Consider the following 21699-nt stretch of genomic DNA (forward strand, 5'->3'; position numbering starts at 1 on the left):
GCGCGTCCCGCGCTGCGCGATAAGATTTGTTAGGCGGTGAAACCTGGTCGCCCGATAAATATAAATACACGTGTCACTCGCGTGCGCGAGCGAGGAACGCGGGCCTGAAGCGTGCCCTCTCCTGTCACCCGCGAGGCAGGCGTGTCCGGCGAGCAAGCACGTACGCAGGTTTTTTTTCAGGGGGAGGGGGGGTACGTTTACTAGTGTAAATGTGAATAATGGCCACCCTTCGCCATAAAAACGCGCAATCCCGCAAAAGAGAAATAAAATAAGGTGTATCTCACAGGTATACAATACGCCTGTGAGATAGAATTCTGCTTTCCTTGACAAACAGGGAACCACACAAATGGACTCGCGCAGGAAGAACACTACCAAGAACAAGTCCAAGCAGTTCCTAGGAAGACACGTCATGCAAACGCCAACTGCATGTCACTGCTATATATAACCAAATATGGTATACCCAAAATTGGCTACCCACACAACGTTAATCCTTGCCGTCCGGAAACTCTGAAGTGAGAAAGAAATAGAAGATAGGACAGACGAAAAGGCGAGATAGAAAGATAGCTTAAATGGGAGGACAAGAAATGGCAACTGCCGGTTTCCTCCAGGTGTCCAGCCTGGGGCTGCCGTCTATCTGAAGCTGAGGCCGAAGAGGTGTGTTGCTTCCGCCCGGTGGCCAGAAAGGTTCAAACACCCGAAATCAACTCAACCCCACGATCCTCTTTCCTCAAACACGGATAAGCCGCGCACGGCTACACGCGGTGCAACCCTCATGTGCTCGGGTACATGGTGTCGCAACACACTAAACGCCTGCTGACGGCAGCGGCACTTAGGACTGCTTACGTGTGGGAATGCGAAAGCATTGTAGTCGCTTTGGAGAAATGTTTTCGCTTAAGTATGCATCCGTATGTCGTCGTGTACGTTGCAAACTTGCACGGCATTCCCTTTTGTTGTTCCCTTGCTTCGTCTACGGCGGCGTGCTTCCGTGAGCGACCACGTTTCACAGATGCCACTGAGGTAGATGCTTCGGAGTGCATAGCAATAGACGCAGCACCAATGAAATCCGAAGAGCATGCGAAACATGGGAGGCAGTGACGTGATGTGCGCGCACGCACTAGACAACTTTAGTCAACTCTAACCGCAGATAATAATAATAATATTTGGGGTTTTACATGCCAAAACCACTTTCTGATTATGAGGCACGCCGTAGTGGAGGACTCCGGAAATTTTGACCACCTGGGGTTCTTTAACGTGCACCTAAATCTAAGTACACGGGTGTTTTCGCATTTCGCCCCCATCGAAATGCGGCCGCCGTGGCCGGGATTCGATCCCGCGAACTCGTGCTCAGCAGCCCAACACCATAGCCACTGAGCAACCACGGCGGGTGCTAACCGCAGAGATGACACCCTTTGTGTTTGCTACGCGAAATATTCGGAAATAAAGAAATAAAAAAGCCACCGTGGCGTCGGGGAAGCGTACTCGTCTCGCACCCGGGAGGCTCGGATTCGTTTCCCAGCCAGACAAATGTACTGAATTTTCTTTTCACTTCTAGTATAATTGACTTTACTTGGACTGACGTCAAATTTGTCATACCATGAGCATTTTTGACGTTATTACTTTTCGCGCCGTCGGCCATTCTTGGTACCATCCTTCGGCTTGTCGCATAATGGAGCGTATAATGCTGTCGCATGAAAAGGAGTCAACACTAGCCCCACTTTTGCATCAGTTTCCACGCAATTCCTCACAGACCAATGTACGATGCTGTACAAAAGTGCCCATTTATTTCGTGGCGGCATTGGGACACGCCTATCTTAACAGCTGCTAGGCTTAGAACCGATGATTACCCCTTAAGCACTAACCTTCATGGATCCCTCAACCAAATAAAACAAAAGCTGTGACGCCAATTAAAAGTTTTTGTAAACTTCCGTAGGCGATTATTATAATGTATCTGATGCTTACTACTGCAAATCATGTTCTGCCACCCCCCCCCCCGGAAGAAAAGGAAACTGTGCCCTTCCCCTCTGAAGGATGACCAGCGAAACTGTTTGTGGGCCTAGTAGTGCGGAACTTCACCTTCGCCGAGGGTCGACCCAGCATTGCACTATCTTCGGGATCGGCCCACGTATGTTGAATGGTTGGTATACGCGCGGATGCGATCCGGGAGATCCTAGCCATATACGGCTTTGCTGTGAAGAACTATAGCCGGTAACTACCGGCTATAGCCGGTAACTACAAGTGGAACACCGTCCTCATTAAAAATTGACACTAAAAATCCGTAAGCTAAAGTACCATTATATTCTACAGATCGCCAACAGCGGCTCTGCACAAACCCGTCACTTAAGGTTGAATCTCAGAACGCTCGATATCACATTCAACGTTGCCAGTTTTCATAAACCCCTACCGAAACATTCGTGTTCACGCCGATTATGCGCTTGCATCCAGCCCAATGTCATAGGACGGACTTTTTTCTTCCCAGATCTGACGAAGACCTCTAGCATGGAAATAAAGACTGGGCATTATACATAGCAGAAGAATTCATCATTTATTCGCGCAGAGCAAGCGGTAAATTCATAAAAACAAAAATAAACTAAAATATTTACAACTTTCCCTAAACATTGGTCTTGACATGTGAATCGTCCAGGAATCCTGTGGGGCCTTTCTTCTCAGACTCCTTGAGTGCAGCAGGCGATTCCTCGTCAAGGCTCTGAGAAGGCAAGGACAGAATTAGCGTGGCATTAATCATGAAACTGCATTCCTTAGAAGTAAAAAAAAACGATTACTTAAAGCGACCGAAACAGCGACGGCGCGGCTTGCGCCGCTACTGGAGGTTACGAACAAGCCAGAGGCATGAGTACTGGGGCCATTGGCACCATTGGTTCGTTAGGCAGGCTCATGGTGAAGCATGCGTCAGCAGACCTGACCGCCGGAGTGTCCACCGAAGCGTCATCACGCCATATGAAGACAGATTAAAGAATGAAAAAATGATTGATAGTGACAGTGAATGATAACGTTATAATAGAGATTGGTAAAGGTCAATAATCACTAGCAATGACTCCGAATGAATACTAATGACTCCGAATGAATAATTACTCAATGAATACTAATGAATCAATGAATACTAATTATTCCGAAATGACCAGTATGTGTAATCACAGCTTGTAATGACCACAATTGATTAGAAATGCTTAGCATTGTGAAACATAGTTCCAGCGCCCAAGTGAACAAGGACGAGGAGAGAAAGACAACACGAACGCCGGTGTTCGTGTTGTCTTCGACGGGGTGCTTCGGAAATGCGCCGGAAATGCTTAGTAGAGAGCAGTAATCACTAAAAGAAGAGAAAGATAAGAGGCAAAGAGAAAGGCGAAAGATAAGAGGAGGAAGAGTGCTTTCGCCGTTCACCTCTTACGAGAGATCTTATCAGATCCTGTAATTGTTTCACCTGCATCGCTACGATGGTGGGCACTCATCACTCGCGACCAATTTGCTTGACGAGTGGCCACCGAATCACTTCAAAGACCGGGAAGGAGGTCTCGATGGCGTGTTGGAGACCTGCAGTGAAGGTGTGAAGTCGCTGCTCATGCTGCACGCCTCAAAATATTTTTTTTCCCTCGGTGACTGCGGATACCGATACATGCGATACCGAACGCTCCGACTGTGTATTGTGGTAGAAACCCAATGCACAGAGAAAGAAGCTGTTCCTTTTATAGCTAAAGAAAAGATCGAAAGGCAGCAAAGCGAGCCCGGAGACGGAAAAAGGCCTCCAACTACAGAACGCCTTCAGAAATTGTACCCAACCGCTTAAACCGTACAAGACATTACTATCAGCCGTCTATAATACATTGCGCTTCAGCGAAGACTTCCAAAAATATTCAAGGTTGCCTGTGGTAGATAGCTCAATTCTATTTAATGAGCCGGTCTACTGGAAGCGGCTGACACCACTTGCACAAAAATTCGAAATGCTAAATTCACCAATATCAATGAATTCATTAATTCACTTTCTAGCTAATTATCTTTTGACCCATATTGCAATTTAAAATTTCTAGCAGTGGACTTCACAAGGTGGATCGATTTGGAACGAATTTTGAGGACGACACCAGTTTGGAAATATAGGGTGCGATCTTGTACGCGTTCCAAAATAGAACGGAGGCGGTTCGTTCTTTTCGTCACGAAATAGGCGGTATGTTCCGTTCCGTTCGTCCGATAGCAGACTACACGGAATGATCGACAGCAGATATCACGTCACAATTGACGTCATGGCGTTCGGCAAGGTTCAAACTGACGAATCGTATTTGGCTCGTTGGAACGAACCGCCTCCGTTCTATTTTGGAACGCGTACAAGATCGCACCCATAGATTCCCGAACTTTGAGGAGAAGTGCATTCACGTTCCGGTTAATTGTGTGCGTAACGACGTTTCATTAACAAAGTTACTGGAATGCCAATGCATTTCTCCGCAAGGTTCGGGAATTTATGTCTCTAAACTGGTGTCATCCTTAAAATTAGTTGCATGTGGATCCGCCTTGCGAACTGCCGGCTAGAATTTGTAAATTGCAATATGGGCCATAATGTAATTACTTAAATTAGTGAATTTTTATTAGTCGATTTTGGATCTGAAGTTCCTGTGCAAGTATTGCCAGCCGCTTCGAATAAACCAGCTAATGAACTAGAAATGTGATACCTGCATTAGGCAACTTTTAAAAATTTTTGAATGTTCGCTGAAACATCCTGCACACAAGAGATTACACTAAGACGTCTATAGAATACAAGTAATGGCATTGGAAATGCGTACGGAATAACAACTTCGCATACTAAATGCAAATGAATGCATTTTGCACATCAAAATTGGCAAGGCACCTTGGCAATGCTTATACGACACCTTGCATTACATAGAATGAAGCCGGCAATAAAGCAGCAACATCCTTAAGTTGCACAGGCAGGGCACACTACATGCGCTGGTTCAGGAGGAGGAGTAGATTTTAATGAAGAGAAAGGAGGAGAGGTTGGCCTGGAGAGCGCTGGTTCAGGGTTTTGTCGTCATGGGTGGTGTGCTCTGTTATGGCACCCACCGTGTCTTCATCACGCATATGAATGATAAACGCAAGACTGACGTCCCCTACAAATAGGGCGAGTCCTCAACCTCTGATTAGCGGCAACTTCCGCATCCTAATGGAATTACGTTAGGCAGAATTGCTCAACTCTTGCCATTACATCCCAGCGCGTCAAAGCAGATGAAGTCAAAGATTTCTACCTCTGGAGTGCCTTAAATCGACGACACCACTATGGTGGGTAATCCGCGAAATCCACGAATACCGTGCCGTTTAAGGCGACAACCGCACGGTTCGAAAGCATTACTTCTTACATTGCTCAGGAGGTTTAGTGGCAGAATGCTTTTATTGTCCGATCTCGCTTACAAGAGGAGAAAAGGCAGTTGACCTCTCATCCGGTTGCAGCGCCACAAACGCAGTTCGGCGCTTAAGAGGTGTTGGCGCTTAGAGTGAATTAAATGTAATTGAAGTACCAATGAGACTATTCCACTCAGAAATGGCAGTTCTGTATAAATACAATGCGTACGAAAAGGTGGCTGTCCATAGAGAGGCAAGTGCCCGACACAAGATACCGTAAGTAGAATTGCACGATCAGCTTTTTATTGCTCCGCACTTTTGGGTAGAAAAGAAACCTATGCGTACATCTGCGACATTCGGCTAACGCGGGCTGCGACCGTTAGCCACGTGCACCCACAAACACCCTCAAAGGGACACCGTGTTCAGATTTACGAAAGATAGAATGTATAGAAAGTCCGGGAGGTTAACCAGAGGCATTTCTGGCTGGCCACGCGGCACGGACGGAAAGGGTAGCAGGGATGAAAATAAAGGAAAAAATATGCGAGCTCGACAGCGCTCAACTATACCACCGAACAAGGGCTGGAGGAGTTGGCGACCCCCGCGAGGAAAGAGGTGAACTCGCCACTGCTGTCGTCTTTCGAAGGATCTTTGCGTTTCTGATGAAAAACCTTCCCAAGGAGTCGCTTTCAACCGTGCTTTTTCTTGAAACCTGTTGCCGAAACGACATGACCCGGTGCGATGAACCTGCGTCCCACTGCTCGGACTGTGTGAAGCGTTCGTTCGGCTCGGATTCCTGCTGGTCCGGAGGCTGCGACGAGTTCTGGCAAGAGAAAGTTGCCGTTCGGCTCCTTTGGGCGCATCCGGCATCGGAGCAAGAGATCGTACAGGAGCTCAACAGCCGCTATTTTAGTACAGAAAGAAATGAGCTGGCGTACGCAGAGTACACTGGCGAAACGAACGATAGCATAGATGCCGACATAACCGAGGCTGAGGTGAGCTGCGCTCGCCAATCTAAAAACCACCTCGGCGGCGGAGCCGGACGACATAACAGATAAAGTGCTGCGCAACCTCGATGAGCGCACAATTAGAAGCCGAACCGGCCTCTTCAAGTGTGGCGCACCGGGGAGCTGCCACAGCCATGGAAGGTGGCTGTCGTAGTCCTAACTCCTACACCTGGAAAAATGCTGCAACTGGAGAATATCGATCCGCCCTGCCTCACGTCATGTCTGGGCAATGCACTAGAGCACGTGGTTGTAACACGCCTCGCCGAGCATCTAGAGGAACACCAATTATTCCCACCCACCCACTTTGGCTTTAGGGCAGCTGTATCCACGCAAGACATGTGGATGCTCAAAAGGGACGTTGTGGATGCCGGAATCCCGGGGGCACTGCGCACGATCTTAGGGCTCGATGTGCACAAAGCGTTCGATAACGTCAGACACGAGGCTGTACTCAGAAACCTATCGGACATGAATGTTGGGGCACGGGCGCACAGATACATCATTGCCATTTTTCTCGAGCGGACAGCGACCTTCAACGTTGGAGATAACAGCCCTCAGATCCATCTCGGCGCTAGGGGTACACCCCAAGGTGCAGTACTATGTCCTTTGCTTTTCAACTATACAATGAGGAACCTACCCAAAGAGCTTAACATGATCCCGCTCATCCGCCATGACATCTATGCCGACGATGTTACCATTTGGACGAAGCAATTGGCAACGCCGGAACCGTCAAACAGGCATTGCAAACAGCAGCCGACACGGCACAAGCCTACGTGGCCGGCAACGGCTTTGAATGCTCGTCTACCAAGTCAGATCTGTTTATTGCCGGCAAAACAACGCAGGCAATCAAAACTAGACTGCAAATCGTAATCAGTACACAAGTAGTACCCCAGGTCGCCACCATCAGAGTACTGAGGCTCTTCCTAGAGGAAAAGAACTCGTGCAAAGAAACTATGAAGAGACTGGCGAGCACCTCTCTCCAGATAATCGGGCTGCAGCGACGTATTACTGGCCGCAAGTTTGGACTCCAAGAGAAAGAGGCATGCAGGCTAATCCAGGCTTACTCGGTCTGCAGGATAGCATACACATGCCCTTTCCTTGAACTACGAAAAATCGACATCGCAAAGAACACTTCACTGCGTTCAGCCTAGAGAGTAGCCGCTGGACTTCCTACATGGGCAAGCAACTAAAGACTGATGCAGTTAGGACTCCATAACACCGCCACAGAAATCGTGAAAGCGCAGAGAGCGGCGCAGTGGTGGAGGCTGTCATGCACACTGTAGCAAAGGCATGAGATCCTACAACACCCCCCCCCCCCCACACACACACACAGCACCCACCACGTGAGTGTAAATTCCGAGAGACATTAGGAACAAATTGGTCATTCCACCACTCCCGAAAAACATCGGAGAACACAAGGGACGCCGACGCGCACGCGCGGAGTCCCTTAAGAAGACTAGTAGACAAACTGGTCACGTATGTGGACGCCTCGCCTATGGGGAACGGCTCATATTCGATGGCGGCTGTGGACAGAACGGGGCGGATCCTCTGATTCGAGGAAATCGCAGCGAGGTCTATCCTATAAGCGGAAGAGTCTGCCATTGCTAGTGCAACCGCAGTCACAGGAACGCTCTTCATAGTATCGGACTCAATGTCAGGGATTAAAAGCTTCATATCGGGCTAAGTAAGGCAAACCGCGGCAGAAAAACTACAGAGGCCGGAGGTAGGCATCAGGCTTCTCTGGGTCCCTAGCCAGGAGGGAGACACCGGCAACGAAGCTGCCCACCTTACAGCCCACGGAACTACTAACAGGGCTGAGGGGCAGCCTCCTCCGTAGGACCCTGAAACACTGTCACTAAGTTACGGAGATCGCTTCCATCGGCAAAGAGAGGAACGACAGATTTACCCACCTCCATGCGGCGAAATATAATTATATATATATATATATATATATATATATATATATATATATATATATATATAATATATATCATGGAAAACATACAAGAGTTGACGCTGTGGTTGCTCAGTGGCTATGGTGTTGGGCTGCTGAGCACGAGGTCGCGGGATCGAATCCCGGCCACGGCGGCCGCATTTCGATGGGGGCGAAATGCGAAAACACCCGTGTGCTTAGATTTAGGTGCACGTTAAAGAACCCCAGGTGGTCAAAATTTCCGGAGTCCTCCACTACGGCGTGCCTCATAATCAGAAAGTGGTTTTGGCACGTAAAACCCCAAATATTATTATTAGGTGAGTACAAACACCGCAGGGTATTAACGTTAAACATATCAAGAGGTAGGGAAGCCAAAAAGCAAACAAAAGAAGACGCTACTTGAGAATAACACACGTGCTGGGAAGATATTGAAATTCGCATCCTAACAGAGACAATGATGCGTGGCAAATACAAGTCTTTTTTTTTTTAGCTGGGCTTTTAACCAAATTCAAAGGCTTCGCCTAGGGCAAAAAAAAAAAACATTGCTTGAATGTTCTTGTCATTCCGAACTTGTTAAACCGGGGACAGCATACTCGTCTCTTAGGTCTGCCATTGCTAAGTCATGCTTACACAATATACAACAAAGTTTTTCATACGAGATAGATAGGTTCGAGAAGGCTGGTTATCCTGTGCATTCGTTATCACTAACCTGCGAAAAGCTTTTGAAATGGGTAAAAAGCCCCGCTAAGAAACAATAAGAACAGAGAAAGGAAAAAAAGGTTTGCTGTGGTGTCCTACGTACATACGTTGCCCCATGGTTTACGGAACGTACGTAGCCAATATCAGATATGACGTCAATACAGTTTTCTCGGTCCCCGCATATTTTCTATCATGTGCCCTATGATAAATAGGAAACTTGAACAGGGTGGCAAAAAAAAAGAAAAATAATTGCGGCGTTAGACACGCGTCCCCTTTTGTGCCTCGTAACACCGGTATAGTTTATCAGATTCCACTTTAGTGTCGGAAAAGTTACATTGGAAAGAGCGGCAGGTGTATTAATATTAGACTGAAGGAGCACAAACAATCACTTAACAACACTAATGCTTTACATCTAGCGTCGCGTTGTTTCAATTGCGGTTGTAAACGTTGGTTTGAAGACACAAAATTTCCTTCAAGACACAAATGTCAAACCACACAGGAAATAATGGAGGCATTTCACATTAAAAGATTAGGAGGAACTTGCGTTAGCCACGCATCACTGTCTGTTAGAATGCGAATTTCTGTATATTAACACGTGTGTTAATCTCAAGTAGTGTCTTTTTGGTGCTCGGTTTTTGGCTTGCCTATCTCCTGATATGTTGAACTCATGTCTAGACCTCGTCACGTCGATATGCTGCGGTATTTGCAGTCCTATATATACATAGATATATATTATTGATAGTTTCCATAAAAATTTTGTTGAGAGTTAGCGCTCGTCCTGCCTGCCGAGTCTCCGTCCGTGTCACTTCAAGCTACAATTCAAGATCATGCCTCCGAAATTCACTACTTGCCATAAGTGATGTGAAAAGGTCACGTAATATGGAGAGGGACCGCGATACAAACGTATTCTCACTACGAGCGAGCTTTGGTACGGTTTGTGCTCACAAATCAGCCCAGAAACGCTGTTCACTCTTTCCTTTGTTAAAGTAGTTTTAAAGCTAAGCTTTTCAAATTGAAGCTGCGTTTGTGCCGGCTGATGCCTTGCCGAGAATACAGCAACTTCGACCACTGCAAGTATGTATGGATGTTGGCATGTGCAAATGGGCATGGGAGCATTCTTGGAAAATCCCGCAGAATGTACGTGCCACCGGGTAAACAGGCGCCCGAATACACAAGAACAAGACGCAAGAAGTGAAGTCTGCAACAAAAGCACCGTAGTGCAGAGAAAAGGAAAGGTTAAGTGAACGAAATGAGACCACAACGTGCATTGAGTAACGAACAGTGAACTGCATAGAAGTAATCGCATTTCAGTGAACATACAACATCCGTTTGCAAATTGATCGATTCGAACAGACTCACGGGATCCTGCATATTTTTTTTTAATATAATTTCTACAAACTTTTTTCGACCAGGGAGCCTCATTGAGCGTATTTACAATGTCGAAAGAAGAGCGACATCGATGGGAAAGGAAAAAGAAAAGAAGCGCGAGAGCTACTGCACAATTCAGAGACCAAAAGCCGCGATAATTGCGTAGTGAAGGAGTCGAATTAAGTTAGCGGCCTGAGTGCATACCGTGCTAGGTTCTTAGTTCGGATACATTTGATGCAAAGACTCGCCTCATTGGCGGCTGTAGCACGAGAACAAGTTGGTGGCAGGGGCTTGCTCAGAGAGTAGAGCAAAGGTGGGGGCGTGGCAAGTCCAGTCCCCGAGAGCTCCAGGTGAGAATGGAAGGAGCCGGGCGATGGGGTACGATTTCCGAGTGAATTCTGGGCTTCCACTTCGTCCCAGGGCACATCTTCGGTGGTCACCCAATAGAGGAGTTCGGGCTGTGAAGGTACAGGAACATTAAAGCGGCCACTCTGCTTGCAACTTTGAGCTACGAGAACAAGCCGACACATCGTAGTTGCCACGTATTATCGTAGATACCGAGGGTGTTTTCATAAGATACGCATGACGTTACAAAAAAAAAAGTAAACCTATTTTTGCCGATATTTAAAAAGTCTCTCAGTTTTTTTGTTATTTCAAAATTTATACTCGTACACTCATAGTCCCTGTACATTTCTAGCGCCCCAACAATTACAGAAATGACGTTCAGCAACAGGCAGCAAGTACTTTCTAAATGTTTAGTTTTAGCAATACTGGAAACAATCACGAAAACTTAGGAAAACGTCCTTCAGTTCTCGCGATACAATTGATCGCTGGAGTTTTTTAGTTCTTTGGTATAGTGTTGTTGGTAATGGAGAACGCTGAGCTAGTTTGGCAGAGGGTTGTTTACCTCTTTCAGAACCTCTACCCTCCCCCTCTTATTACAAGATGGGTGGAGCTACAGAAAGGCGTCGCTGACGTATCAGTTGCTATTGTAGGCAGCTATAATAAATAAAGCTAACTGAAGGAAGAGCTCATGGCAATGAGCTCGCAGCAACACACTAATCCCACCATCAAAGTGAAACGAAAAAAAAATGCAGCGAAGAGAACGCGTCTGCATCAACAATGTGTACATGAAGTACGTGATTGAAAGCCAAGGGTACTACGAACACAAAGAAAAAAAACTTGTGCAGCATGCAAATGCAGCAGGTAGTCGAGTGCTATACAACAAAAGTGCGAGTGTTCGGCCCCAATGCGGTATACAAGTACCCACGTGCTAGTTACGCGGACGCGCCAGAAATAAACAATTACGTTGTCTGCAGACATTTGCTAGCAGGGGCACATCACTTAGTTTTGAGAACTCGTCTATTTCCCGCGGTGCTCGCGAAGAGCATCACCGTCGGAAATGCTTTCGAAACAGACTGAAGGATGAAACTTAGTCATGAGGAACGGTCATACTTATCATAAAGCGCCTATTTGTGGCTACGTGGATGCAGAAAAAAAAGTAAGAAATCGAAAATGGTGTTACACTCGGCGAGAACTTTCCATAGCAGCTGTTCAAACTGATACTCGAAGTAGCTCATGCAAGGCGCACGGAGCCACTATCAACCACCTTGATATCAAATAGAATGCGCGAAAAGGTACACTAAAACATTTTCACAAACGCACTGCTTGCATGGGCCAGCGTTAACACACCTGGCAGACATTTTGTCCTTTCAATGAGACTTCACCGATAAATGTATACCATCAGTAAAGCACTCATAATTGAACTAGGCTGAAGGTGGAACTACAACCATTGCACATAGCGGTCTACGCTATAGATAGCGATGACCAGCGATTATAGACGTGGTTGTGAATGTAATCATAAATGGTGATGGATGCTCGAGTACACGCTACTGATGCGCACGTACCTTCATCTGCTGCCCACATTTCACGAGATTCCGGCGTACTGCGAGCTTCTCGAGCTCTCCTTCGACCACATCGACAAGCTTTTCCATGTCGGCCTTCTCGTCTGCAGACAAGCAATGAATGGATGCAAAACTTTAATGAAGGACCTGATTTTTCTTATTTTATTTACATATACCTTATATGCCTAAGAGCCATTGTGTAAGGGGGGCCAAATACAAAAGTCTAACAAAGTGGGTTAACAATCGAAGAATATGACGGCAAGTACAGCAAACCCTGTCCAGAACGCTATAGAGCAAAGAAGGGGCAATATGACAACGGCTGCCTTGTTACAGGTATAATCACGCGATTTATGATCGTACCCGAATTACGATTGTACCCGCGTATCCAACCCGTGTCCCATTCATGGGGGTACGTTAAAGATCCCCTGGTGGTCAAAATAATTCGGGCGTCTCCTACTACGGCGTGCCTCAATCAAAACGTGGTTTCGGCACGTAAATTTAGAACAGTATTGTACCAGCGTATACCGGGCGTTCCAGCTAACTTTGACCACGCTTTTTAAATAAACGAAGAGCACCAGAGAAGTTGTACCAACTGCATAACAGCGGTAGCTGCGTGTACTTAGCAGTATTTTTTTTCATTACTAAGTATTCTTCATATTTGGCAAAGTTTCATTATTGCTTGAATCTCTAACATCTCAATTATAACGTTGTAGATTGCCTCGGATGCAAGCATTTCTTTCGTACTAAAATTGCATGGTTGTCTTTGCCGATAAAAACGAAATTGCGCGAAATACGAAAAAAATGGGGCTCCAATCCACGCCGTGAAAGTGGTTGGCCAGCGAAGCTGTGGTACCACCCGATTCGATAGACCAAAGCGACGTATCCTTGAACTGGGTCCTGCCGAGCCTGAGCACGACGCCGTTGTGCATATTGATGTTGCTGTTCCTTTCGTCGCTCATGGTACTCGCGCTGCTCTTCAGGCGTCGTAACTGTGCGTGGCTTTTCCATAGCGCTATATCACAACACAAATGAAATTAGTAGCTCTGTTGGCTGTTTCAGATATGAAAGTGTTGTGACGTCGCCCCCTGCTTCGTATGCTACAGTTACCTCTTCCTGGCAACGGCAGCTTCTGCACCCGTAATCATTACGGGGAAAAGCTTGCGGCGAACGGTATGCGCGAAGGCGAGCTTTCTGGATAATTTTTTTTTAATGCGACAGCATATGTCCCATGAAACAGAAAATGCGGCGAGCGCCCGGCGTGAACATCCGATGATCCGGAAACCCACTTGACCAAGTGATGACGTCACGTTCCCAGCGCTGGACCTGCTGCGGTTCGCAATGCGAAATCCCACGATGAAATAGAGTGAAGTGAATTAAAGTTAGAACAAGTGAGAGTAAGGCGACTTAGGTGGAGTAAAGCGAATGAAGGTGAAAGTAAAGTGGTCTGAGGGCGCTAAAGCTCGTAGCAAAGTTGAGTAAAGAAGAGTTTTGAAGAACACCTAAAATGTATGACGTCACGCATCATGGACGTAACCAATTAATTAGAGAGATCATTTATTGAATTCTTCAATTTACCCTACAGGCTCGGAGGAGGAATGGGGTGGGGGGGGTGACCATAATTAAGGCAAAAAGGGAAACAAATGAATTTATACATTGCGACTTGTCACGATGCTTTCGCATTCAAATCATGCAAGGATATTTAAGTGACTAGCTTCTAAAAGCGGAGCCGTTTAAGCTCGAGTTCCAACCGTGCCCGGCGACCACTCAAAACTGGGCGCAGCTATGCAAAGGGAAATGGAGAGTCTAGGCGAGACACAAAGGCAACAGCGAGTAGCGCGCGCCGAGACGTTCATTTGAGGGACCGCCAGCCGTTTGTGCGCAGGCGCAAGCAAGAGCGGGCGTGACAAAATCTCAGGGCTTTTGCTCCTTGAATATACGAGTCTGCCTAGGCACTCCGGACCAGTGTTGCCAGGTTTGGCTATATATAGCCAAATTGGGCTACAGAAAAAATTTTTGGCGTCGACTTGGGTGAGTTGGCTACGTGGCTATATTTGGGCTACTGAAAATCTGCGACTTGGCTTTGTTTAGGCTATGAGTGGATCCTTCATCCATGCTCCAGAGGCGACTCTCGTAGAGCAGAAACAAAACTTGAAGGCTATGTTTTAGCTGGCTGAGCCAGCAGCGTGGCTGCGCGTGTGTGCGCGAAATGCCCCCCCCCCCCTTCCCCCTCAGTGCATCATTCTTTGAGCCGATGATTTTATCCTTGACGAACTTAAATTTACACCGCGCTTCACCGTGCTAACATTTACTCCAGCAATGTTGTCTCATCTTCGTCTTATCCCGACACCCAATCACCGGGCATCGGGATGAGCCTGGGAGTGGAGGGTGTTTCATAGTGCACTGTACTAACATGGCTATGCTGAGAAACAGAGCAATATGGTTGTGCCATCGTGGCGCCGACATGAAAGAAGGGAAGCCTGGGTAAATGACACGCTCCAGTGTGTCCAAGGCGAAGGTGTCTGGTTGAAGTATCGCGCTAGGCACAGTTTCTGACCTAGTCCGCGTTTCCCACGGTAAACTTTTTACTACCATTTTCCTTTGCGTGTGAAATGAACTTTAATGCGACAGGCGTTAGGGGCCCCGTGTCGCAGAAAATCCGGCGTCGACGTCGTTGCTGTGTGAAAAAATTATCCCGAACCACGTAGGCCCTTCGGCTGGCGCATATGCATTACTGAAGTAACCGATTTTCTCAAAGTAAAATCTGGCAGAAAATTCGTAAAGTACGACTTACACTCACTCTATAGACATGGTAGCGTTGAATTGTAATTTGATTATACGAGAAAACTATGTTTGTTACGCGGAACCTCGAACACAAACCCCTTTTCTAGCTGCTGTTCGACATCTTAGTAGGGGGGCGATGGTTTGGGCTAGTTGGTTTTTCATGAGACTGAGTGGTGCAGCGTGAATCAGGACATGGGACACAGGAAAAAAACGAGGAGAAGCGGTTACGGCCAAGTAGGATCGGCGCGCCCCGCTCGGTTCCATGCAACACCATACAGATGGCACTCGCCTCCGCAGCATCGGCGGCGCGTGCCATGCGAGTGGAATGAAAAAAAAAGAACCAGAAAGCTCGCCTTCATGCATATTGTTCGCCTCCAGCGTTTGCAGGTAAACATGGTTGCATACATTGCAGTTGCTGGGAAGGGTGAGAAGCAGTCAGGGATATTTGAATGCTATCACATTCCACTCTTAAATGTGCATATTAAAGAGCTGAGAGCCAATTTTCATGGTACCTATTTTTTAATGCAATGGAAAGTTTGCTAGTCAGAGTGTGTAATCATGAAGCGGTAACGCGGAAAACGCCGTGGAAGATTTTTTTATCAGAATTTTTTTATCTGCAGTGAGGATGTAGTCTTTCACTGGCAGCTTGTTGGCAGCGGTGGTAGGTGAGCGCGATAGTGATTATACGCCGGCATTAGGGGGAGGCAGACGAGAAGTGCGGCCGTAAGTGTGACAAAGTAGTTTGTCTAACAATTCGACGTTCTTGCGATTCAGGTTTTCTGAAGTCTTAAGAACTTTTGCGATAATAGCTACGTGTTTCCATTGTTTCCTGCCCAACCGCTTTGGTATTTAAAGAGACAAAGCGAAGCCAATCGGATTGAAAACGAAACGACGATTTTACACGTGATACGCAGTTCAGCGTGTTGCCGTAGCCATGCGTGCGCTTTTGATTTCCGAAGCATAGAATAAAGCACAAGTTTCTAATACTATAGCAACTGCAATTTTAAGCAATAATTATGTTGTATTAAAAAACAGCCGACTTACTTACAGTAATCGCATAGACTACATTCGAAGTACCAAGATGTCATTGCCAGGCCTCGCCACTTACTGGCCTTTGAGATATTCTTTGCCAATTTTAAATTATAATCCCTACTTCAATCCTGAACAGCGTGCCTGTTTCTATCGCCATAAATAATGATCATTTCCATCAACGTCACAACACTTTCTGACCAGTTGTGCTCGAAGTTTTTTGTTCGTGCTTCCATTCGACATCGAGGGAGACCACGAGGGAGATTATGGAGGTCTACTATATCAGGAAAAAAGGGTCGCGTTGCGTAAGCAGACCATCGTTAAATTTGCATGACAGTGAATTTGAATTTTTAAGCCGCCTCATAGTGTAAAATTAGATTACAGGGTTTTGCGTTTTTTGCCTGGGCACTGTTAATGACGCCATGGATGGGAGAGCACGTGGCTATGGGTTGTGTACATAAGTTTGTGTATGCCTTCGAATGAAGTTAGTTGTGAGATCAGCGGTGTCCTGTGTGTTCCTGCCTTCTGTGTTCGTCATATTGCGCTGCCCCTTCAAGATGTTTAGCTGTTGTAGATGTCAAGGGTCGACCGTCATGCCATCACGGACATTTTTTTTACGATGGATTGTACAAAAAGCGATTAGAGTAGTCGAATGCGAAAATGTATATACAGATAAAACTGAAAATAACAATGGCTATACTTGGCTACAAAATTGTTTCGCTCTTTTTTTGTGTTTGGCTACATTTGGGCTACAGTTTCTCTAGCTTTGGGCTACTCCACGTTGTCCGACCTGGCAACACTGCTCCGGAGGAGGTTTCTTAGCGCGTGTTGGATGCGTTTGTCCTCTAGACTCGCCGGCATTGCGGAGTGCGGTCGAGTTTGTTTACGCTCGGCCACTGGCTGCCCGCGCGGTGAGCCAGTGGGCACGGACGCGCCATTTGGTGATCGCCGTGTCTGAAGGGGCAAGGTTCTGACTGGTGTTGTATAAGCCGTAAGGGTCGCTTTTTGCATCGAGACGATAGATTTTTTTTTTTTTTTGTAGTTGTTGGAGACGAAGAAATCCCGGTATCCAAGCTCCGCTGTAAAAAAATAATAAAAACACGCAGTGGGGCGCTTGCGCGACTGCTAGTGCTGCGCTCAAGTGTGTAATGGGTGAATAAGCACGGCCACAGGCAGCCTGTGGCCGCGGGGAAGTGACAGGGCGCTACGCTGGTTGTGGGCCTCGGGGCCTTCGGCTCATGTCGCATAACAGAGGAAAAGCATGCCACTGACCGAGCGCTGACGATGCGATAAAGCGTCCAAGACTGCGAAACAGAAGGACACGGCTTTTTATTCAAGTGCAACGAAGGAAAGGGCGGGGCTCGTGATAACTATGGAAGGCGACTACTGCTACAGTAATGTGCGCGTGGGTAAAAATGATCTGATAAGTTCCTACGTCGGGTGAACTCATCCAAACGCGAGAGCGTAAGTTTGCAGTCAAACTGCGGTCGTGCTTGTTCGTCGATTGCGCAAGCACCGCATCACGTGGTTTTGATGTATTTCGCAGGTTTGTTTGGCGAAAACCAGGGAACTTTCAGCACGAACAAAATACTTCAATCAAAGGTTATTTAAGGCGCTCTGCAAATCTATAAATGGCCAAATGAAGACAAGAAATAATTAGTGATAAACCAATGGTTGTATAGTACACACGACTACCGCTAATATGCAGTTGGTACTATATCCCAGAGTTCTTTTATTTATTGTTTAAAATCAGTCTAATTTAGCTGGGACACTCGGTATACACCTTGTGCTGAAGCTTTGCGCAGTATCGCACCAGAACAGAGCCTAGCGAACGGGTGGGGGGGAGGGGCAAAATGGAAAGGATGCGTTAGACGTCTGTAGCCCCTCCGATCGCATTTCACAAGGCTACAGGGGCCTTGTGACAGGGGCGCGTCGGCGTTTACACATGACACGTCGAACGTTCCAACAAAATCGCTGGTGACAACGTACCTTCCAGAAAGCATACTACACAATTCGTGCAACGCATACAATCTGATAACTCAAAGTTTGGCTAGAACATAAAACTAACGATAACATGCGAGGAAGATCAAAAAATTAAATCGTGGGATTTTACGTGCCAAAGCGACTTTCGGATTATGAGGCACGCCGTAGTGGAGATCTGTGGCAATTTTTACCACCTGGGGTTCTTTAACGTGCACCTAAATCATAAGTACACGGGTGTTTCCGCATTTCGCCCTCACCTAAATGCGGCCGCCATGGCCGGGATTCAATCCCGCGACCTCGTGCTCAGCAGCCCAACACCATAGCCACTGAGCAACCACGGCGGGTTGTGAGTCAGTTCCAATGATGCGAGCGCGTCACGCGCTGAGCGGTAACATTAATTTGTAAGCGGGAGAACTGCAATCACCGAGAAAAGGATGAATAAGTACACGTGCCAATATGCGTAATACGCGATAATATGCTACGCCGTTCGCATCGCCAGGATCGCTCGCTCTGCCAGGGTATAGTCCCGCTTGCTAAAACGCGGAGCATTCATAAATGTAAAACAAAGAATAAAGAAAGTGTAGAACAGTCTGAAATTATGTGCCACAGGAACAACTAGGTATGTGCCACTGGGTTTAAGTTTGTAATTTTATCGAATCATTGTAAATATTCCGTATTATAAACATAAACACTACAGCCTATTATCTATACATAACCATTCGCTACAAAACAGTTTTATTATTCAGACAACAGTTTTCCACAAATCATGAATGTTTCGCAATACGTAAACTGTTCATAAAAAATCTGTTCATAAATGCAGTGCTATACACGGGACTTCACCCGCCTAGGATGGTCGGTGGCTACGGGCTTCGGCTGCTGGGTACGGGGTCGTGGATTCGATTACCAGATTTCCGATGGAGCGGAGTGAAAGAACGCTCATGCCGAGGGCGCACCTTAAAAAGCAAAAACTGAAAGTTTAGGAGGGGAGGAAATGCAATGCTGAGCTTGCGAGCGCGCGGGGTGAAGCGGGTACAGTGCAGTTTCCCGACGAGAGTAATTTCCTTTGATCGAGTGCGCAAAGAATGCACCTCCGTACGCGGTCGTAGATAGCATAAATTTCGTCCCCATGCATGCTGTTGTGAAGCTTACTTTGGGGGAATCAGTGTTTTGCACTGTACCATTCAACGTACAGCAGAACACTGTTCTTAGACTTCACTTGATGCACATTGTAATTTTGAAATTAGAGTAGTTATGAAGTGCTCTTACAGGAAGAGTACCGATTACGACACAATTCGATAATTACTTGTATGTAACCGGAACATGCGAAAGCATTTTGTTCGCTTGACGGGAAGATGGCACAAACAGCTCTAAAACCCAGCAGCGCTCGTTTCATGACTCCCATTTGCTTTGCTATCTTCGCCTTGTACTTTGCGCCCGAAGGCTGCGCACTTTGAGAGACGCCGTTGTATAAGGCTCCGAATTAATATTGGCACCTACCGGATCTTTACTGAACGCTTAAACCTTAATTTGCGAGTGCTCTTCCCTACATGCGGACGCCGAAGTTAGCAAGCCCCAGCATATCCCCTTCGCCGGCCGTTTAGCTCTCTTTACCTCTCATTTTAAGCTCGTCGTGAGGGTATAATGTTAGGCCGGAAAGGGTAAGAAAAGTCGCAGTCAGCTCGTTTACCCGCCCGGGTAATCAATAGACAACCCCTACAATTTGTTTGCCTTCTGTAATTTCGACCTCGGTAGCAAAGACAAGACGGCACGCTATTGCGGAAAGCCTGTTGTTACGCTTACCCCACAGCACCTCGAGGACAGTCTCGTCGACGCTGTAACACGACAGCGATCGACAGCTGCATTCCTGCCCTTTGGCTCCGATGAGTCGCGCATCATCGATTCCATCGTCTGTGCGCGTTACCGCCGTTCTTCAATGCACTAGTACTGCTGGTATTACACTAATCCCACAGCGCGGGGCTGGCGGGACCACGCGAGCGCATGGATTTAAATAGCTTTTGCTCAGGTGCCGTACTGCAGCGCATGTGCATTACATGACTCGCGAAAGTTGATTCTCAGCGCATGTCTTACGTCACCGGTGGGCTTCTGCGTCGTCAGCGATACGCTTTTCATGCTTCGTTTCATCTGTTACGTGCAAACATAGAGAGTGTAAGGTTAAGTTGAGTGGTTCAGTGCCGATGGTTACCGCTGTGCTTATGAAGAGTGTGAAACGGTAAACGTTGTACAATGACGTATATCATTTTACTTTACGTTTTGTTGTACAAAGCAACGAAGTCTGTCTGCTACCTCAATTCCGAAAGCAAGGTGTGAATAGGTTCGTGGCGGCAACGTTTTAGGAGCAGCTGCAAGGATGCATTATGGCGATAGCACCGGAAGACGAAAGCTGGATGATTATTGCGCTCTCCCAGCAAGGGTACTCACGACACGCTATAGCTGGTCTCACGGGATGCCAGTCACGAGCCGGTGGCATTGAAGAGAGCACAGGCTCTGCAATAAAAGATGACAATCCAGTGTACGGTGCACTGTATCTGCTTTTTGAACGTCGCTGTTAGAAATGACATAAAACTTCAGCGTACTACAAGTTACAGCTTGAGTGATATTGTGAACAAACGTTTGCAGAAGAAGTCGGAAGCAATATTTTTTTACAGCGGAGCTGTTTTACGCTAGGTTCTCGCGGTTTGTGTGCGTAGGCAAAAAAAGATGGCGGCCACCCCAGAGCTATAGCATAAAGCAAAAGCGTATCACCGGGTAAGCCCCACCTGCGTTTAATCGCGAGAAGTGTCAAAACGTACTGTGATGAAAAAAAGATGTAGAAGTAAAACCGGAATACCCACTGTTTACTATGGATTTCAGTTTGATATCACGGGCTCTGCAGTGAAACCACGTAATCTTATCTCAGTACTTTCCACCTGTGCAATAGGTAGGCCGCATGCGGTGAAGACTGCGGAAGAACAGCGCGCCTACGAAGAACAGCATCGTGAACGGAAGCGGTAATGTGCGCGGCGGCGACGGGCGGCACGTAATAATTTTAGACAGTTTTAGTTACACGTACGTAGAGGCTTCACGTACGCAAACGTGAAAAGCCTACGTACCTTACGTGCACGCCATCTGAAACGCTTTTAGCTACACGTACGCGACGCACGCCAAAAGGGACCCCGTAACTCCATCTATCGGGAAATGTGAACACGGCGGTAGCCAATTCAATCCTGCCGCTGTGTTTAGATGCGAGCCGTCTGCGCACGCGCGGCCCGCTATCGCTTGTTCGTGATCTTGCGGAACTCCCGCGCGAAGCTCTCTACGTGCGCAAGAAACGCACGCAATGAAATAAACAGTTTTAGTTACACGTACATTAGAGGCTTTGCGTACGTAGAGCTTCTACGTGTCAGGAGTGCGCATGCGTAAAACGTAGCGGGCGCGCGCGCGTCTCACGGACGTACGTGAGATTCAATTATTTGCGTGCGTTTCTTGCGTACGTAGACAGCTTCGCGCGGGAGTTCCGCAAGATCACGAACAAGCGATAGCGGGCCGCGCGCGCGCGGACGGCTCGCATCGAAACATGGCGACGGGGTTGAATTGGTTACCGCCGTGTTCACATTTCCCGATAGATGGAGCTACGGGGTCCCTCTTGGCGTGCGTCGTGTAA

The 21699-nt window shown here is 47.2% G+C and overlaps 1 protein-coding gene across 1 annotated transcript in view; it reads right to left on the reverse strand.

Moving 5' to 3' along the window:
- Positions 1-2516: 2516 nt before the first annotated feature.
- LOC139052072 (uncharacterized) overlaps positions 2517-21699 on the reverse strand; it is a 52396-nt gene continuing 33213 nt past the window's right edge. Inside the window, exons 5-8 of the mRNA XM_070529141.1 lie at positions 20478-20543; positions 12249-12349; positions 10590-10799; positions 2517-2704 (exon numbers count right to left, since the gene is read on the reverse strand). Of these exons, the coding sequence (XP_070385242.1) occupies positions 2609-2704; positions 10590-10799; positions 12249-12349; positions 20478-20543 (473 nt within the window). The 3' untranslated portion in view covers positions 2517-2608. The remainder of the gene's footprint in view (positions 2705-10589; positions 10800-12248; positions 12350-20477; positions 20544-21699) is intronic.

Source organism: Dermacentor albipictus, unplaced genomic scaffold (genome assembly GCF_038994185.2).
Source record: "Dermacentor albipictus isolate Rhodes 1998 colony unplaced genomic scaffold, USDA_Dalb.pri_finalv2 scaffold_17, whole genome shotgun sequence".
In the NCBI taxonomy this organism is placed as follows: domain Eukaryota; kingdom Metazoa; phylum Arthropoda; class Arachnida; order Ixodida; family Ixodidae; genus Dermacentor; species Dermacentor albipictus.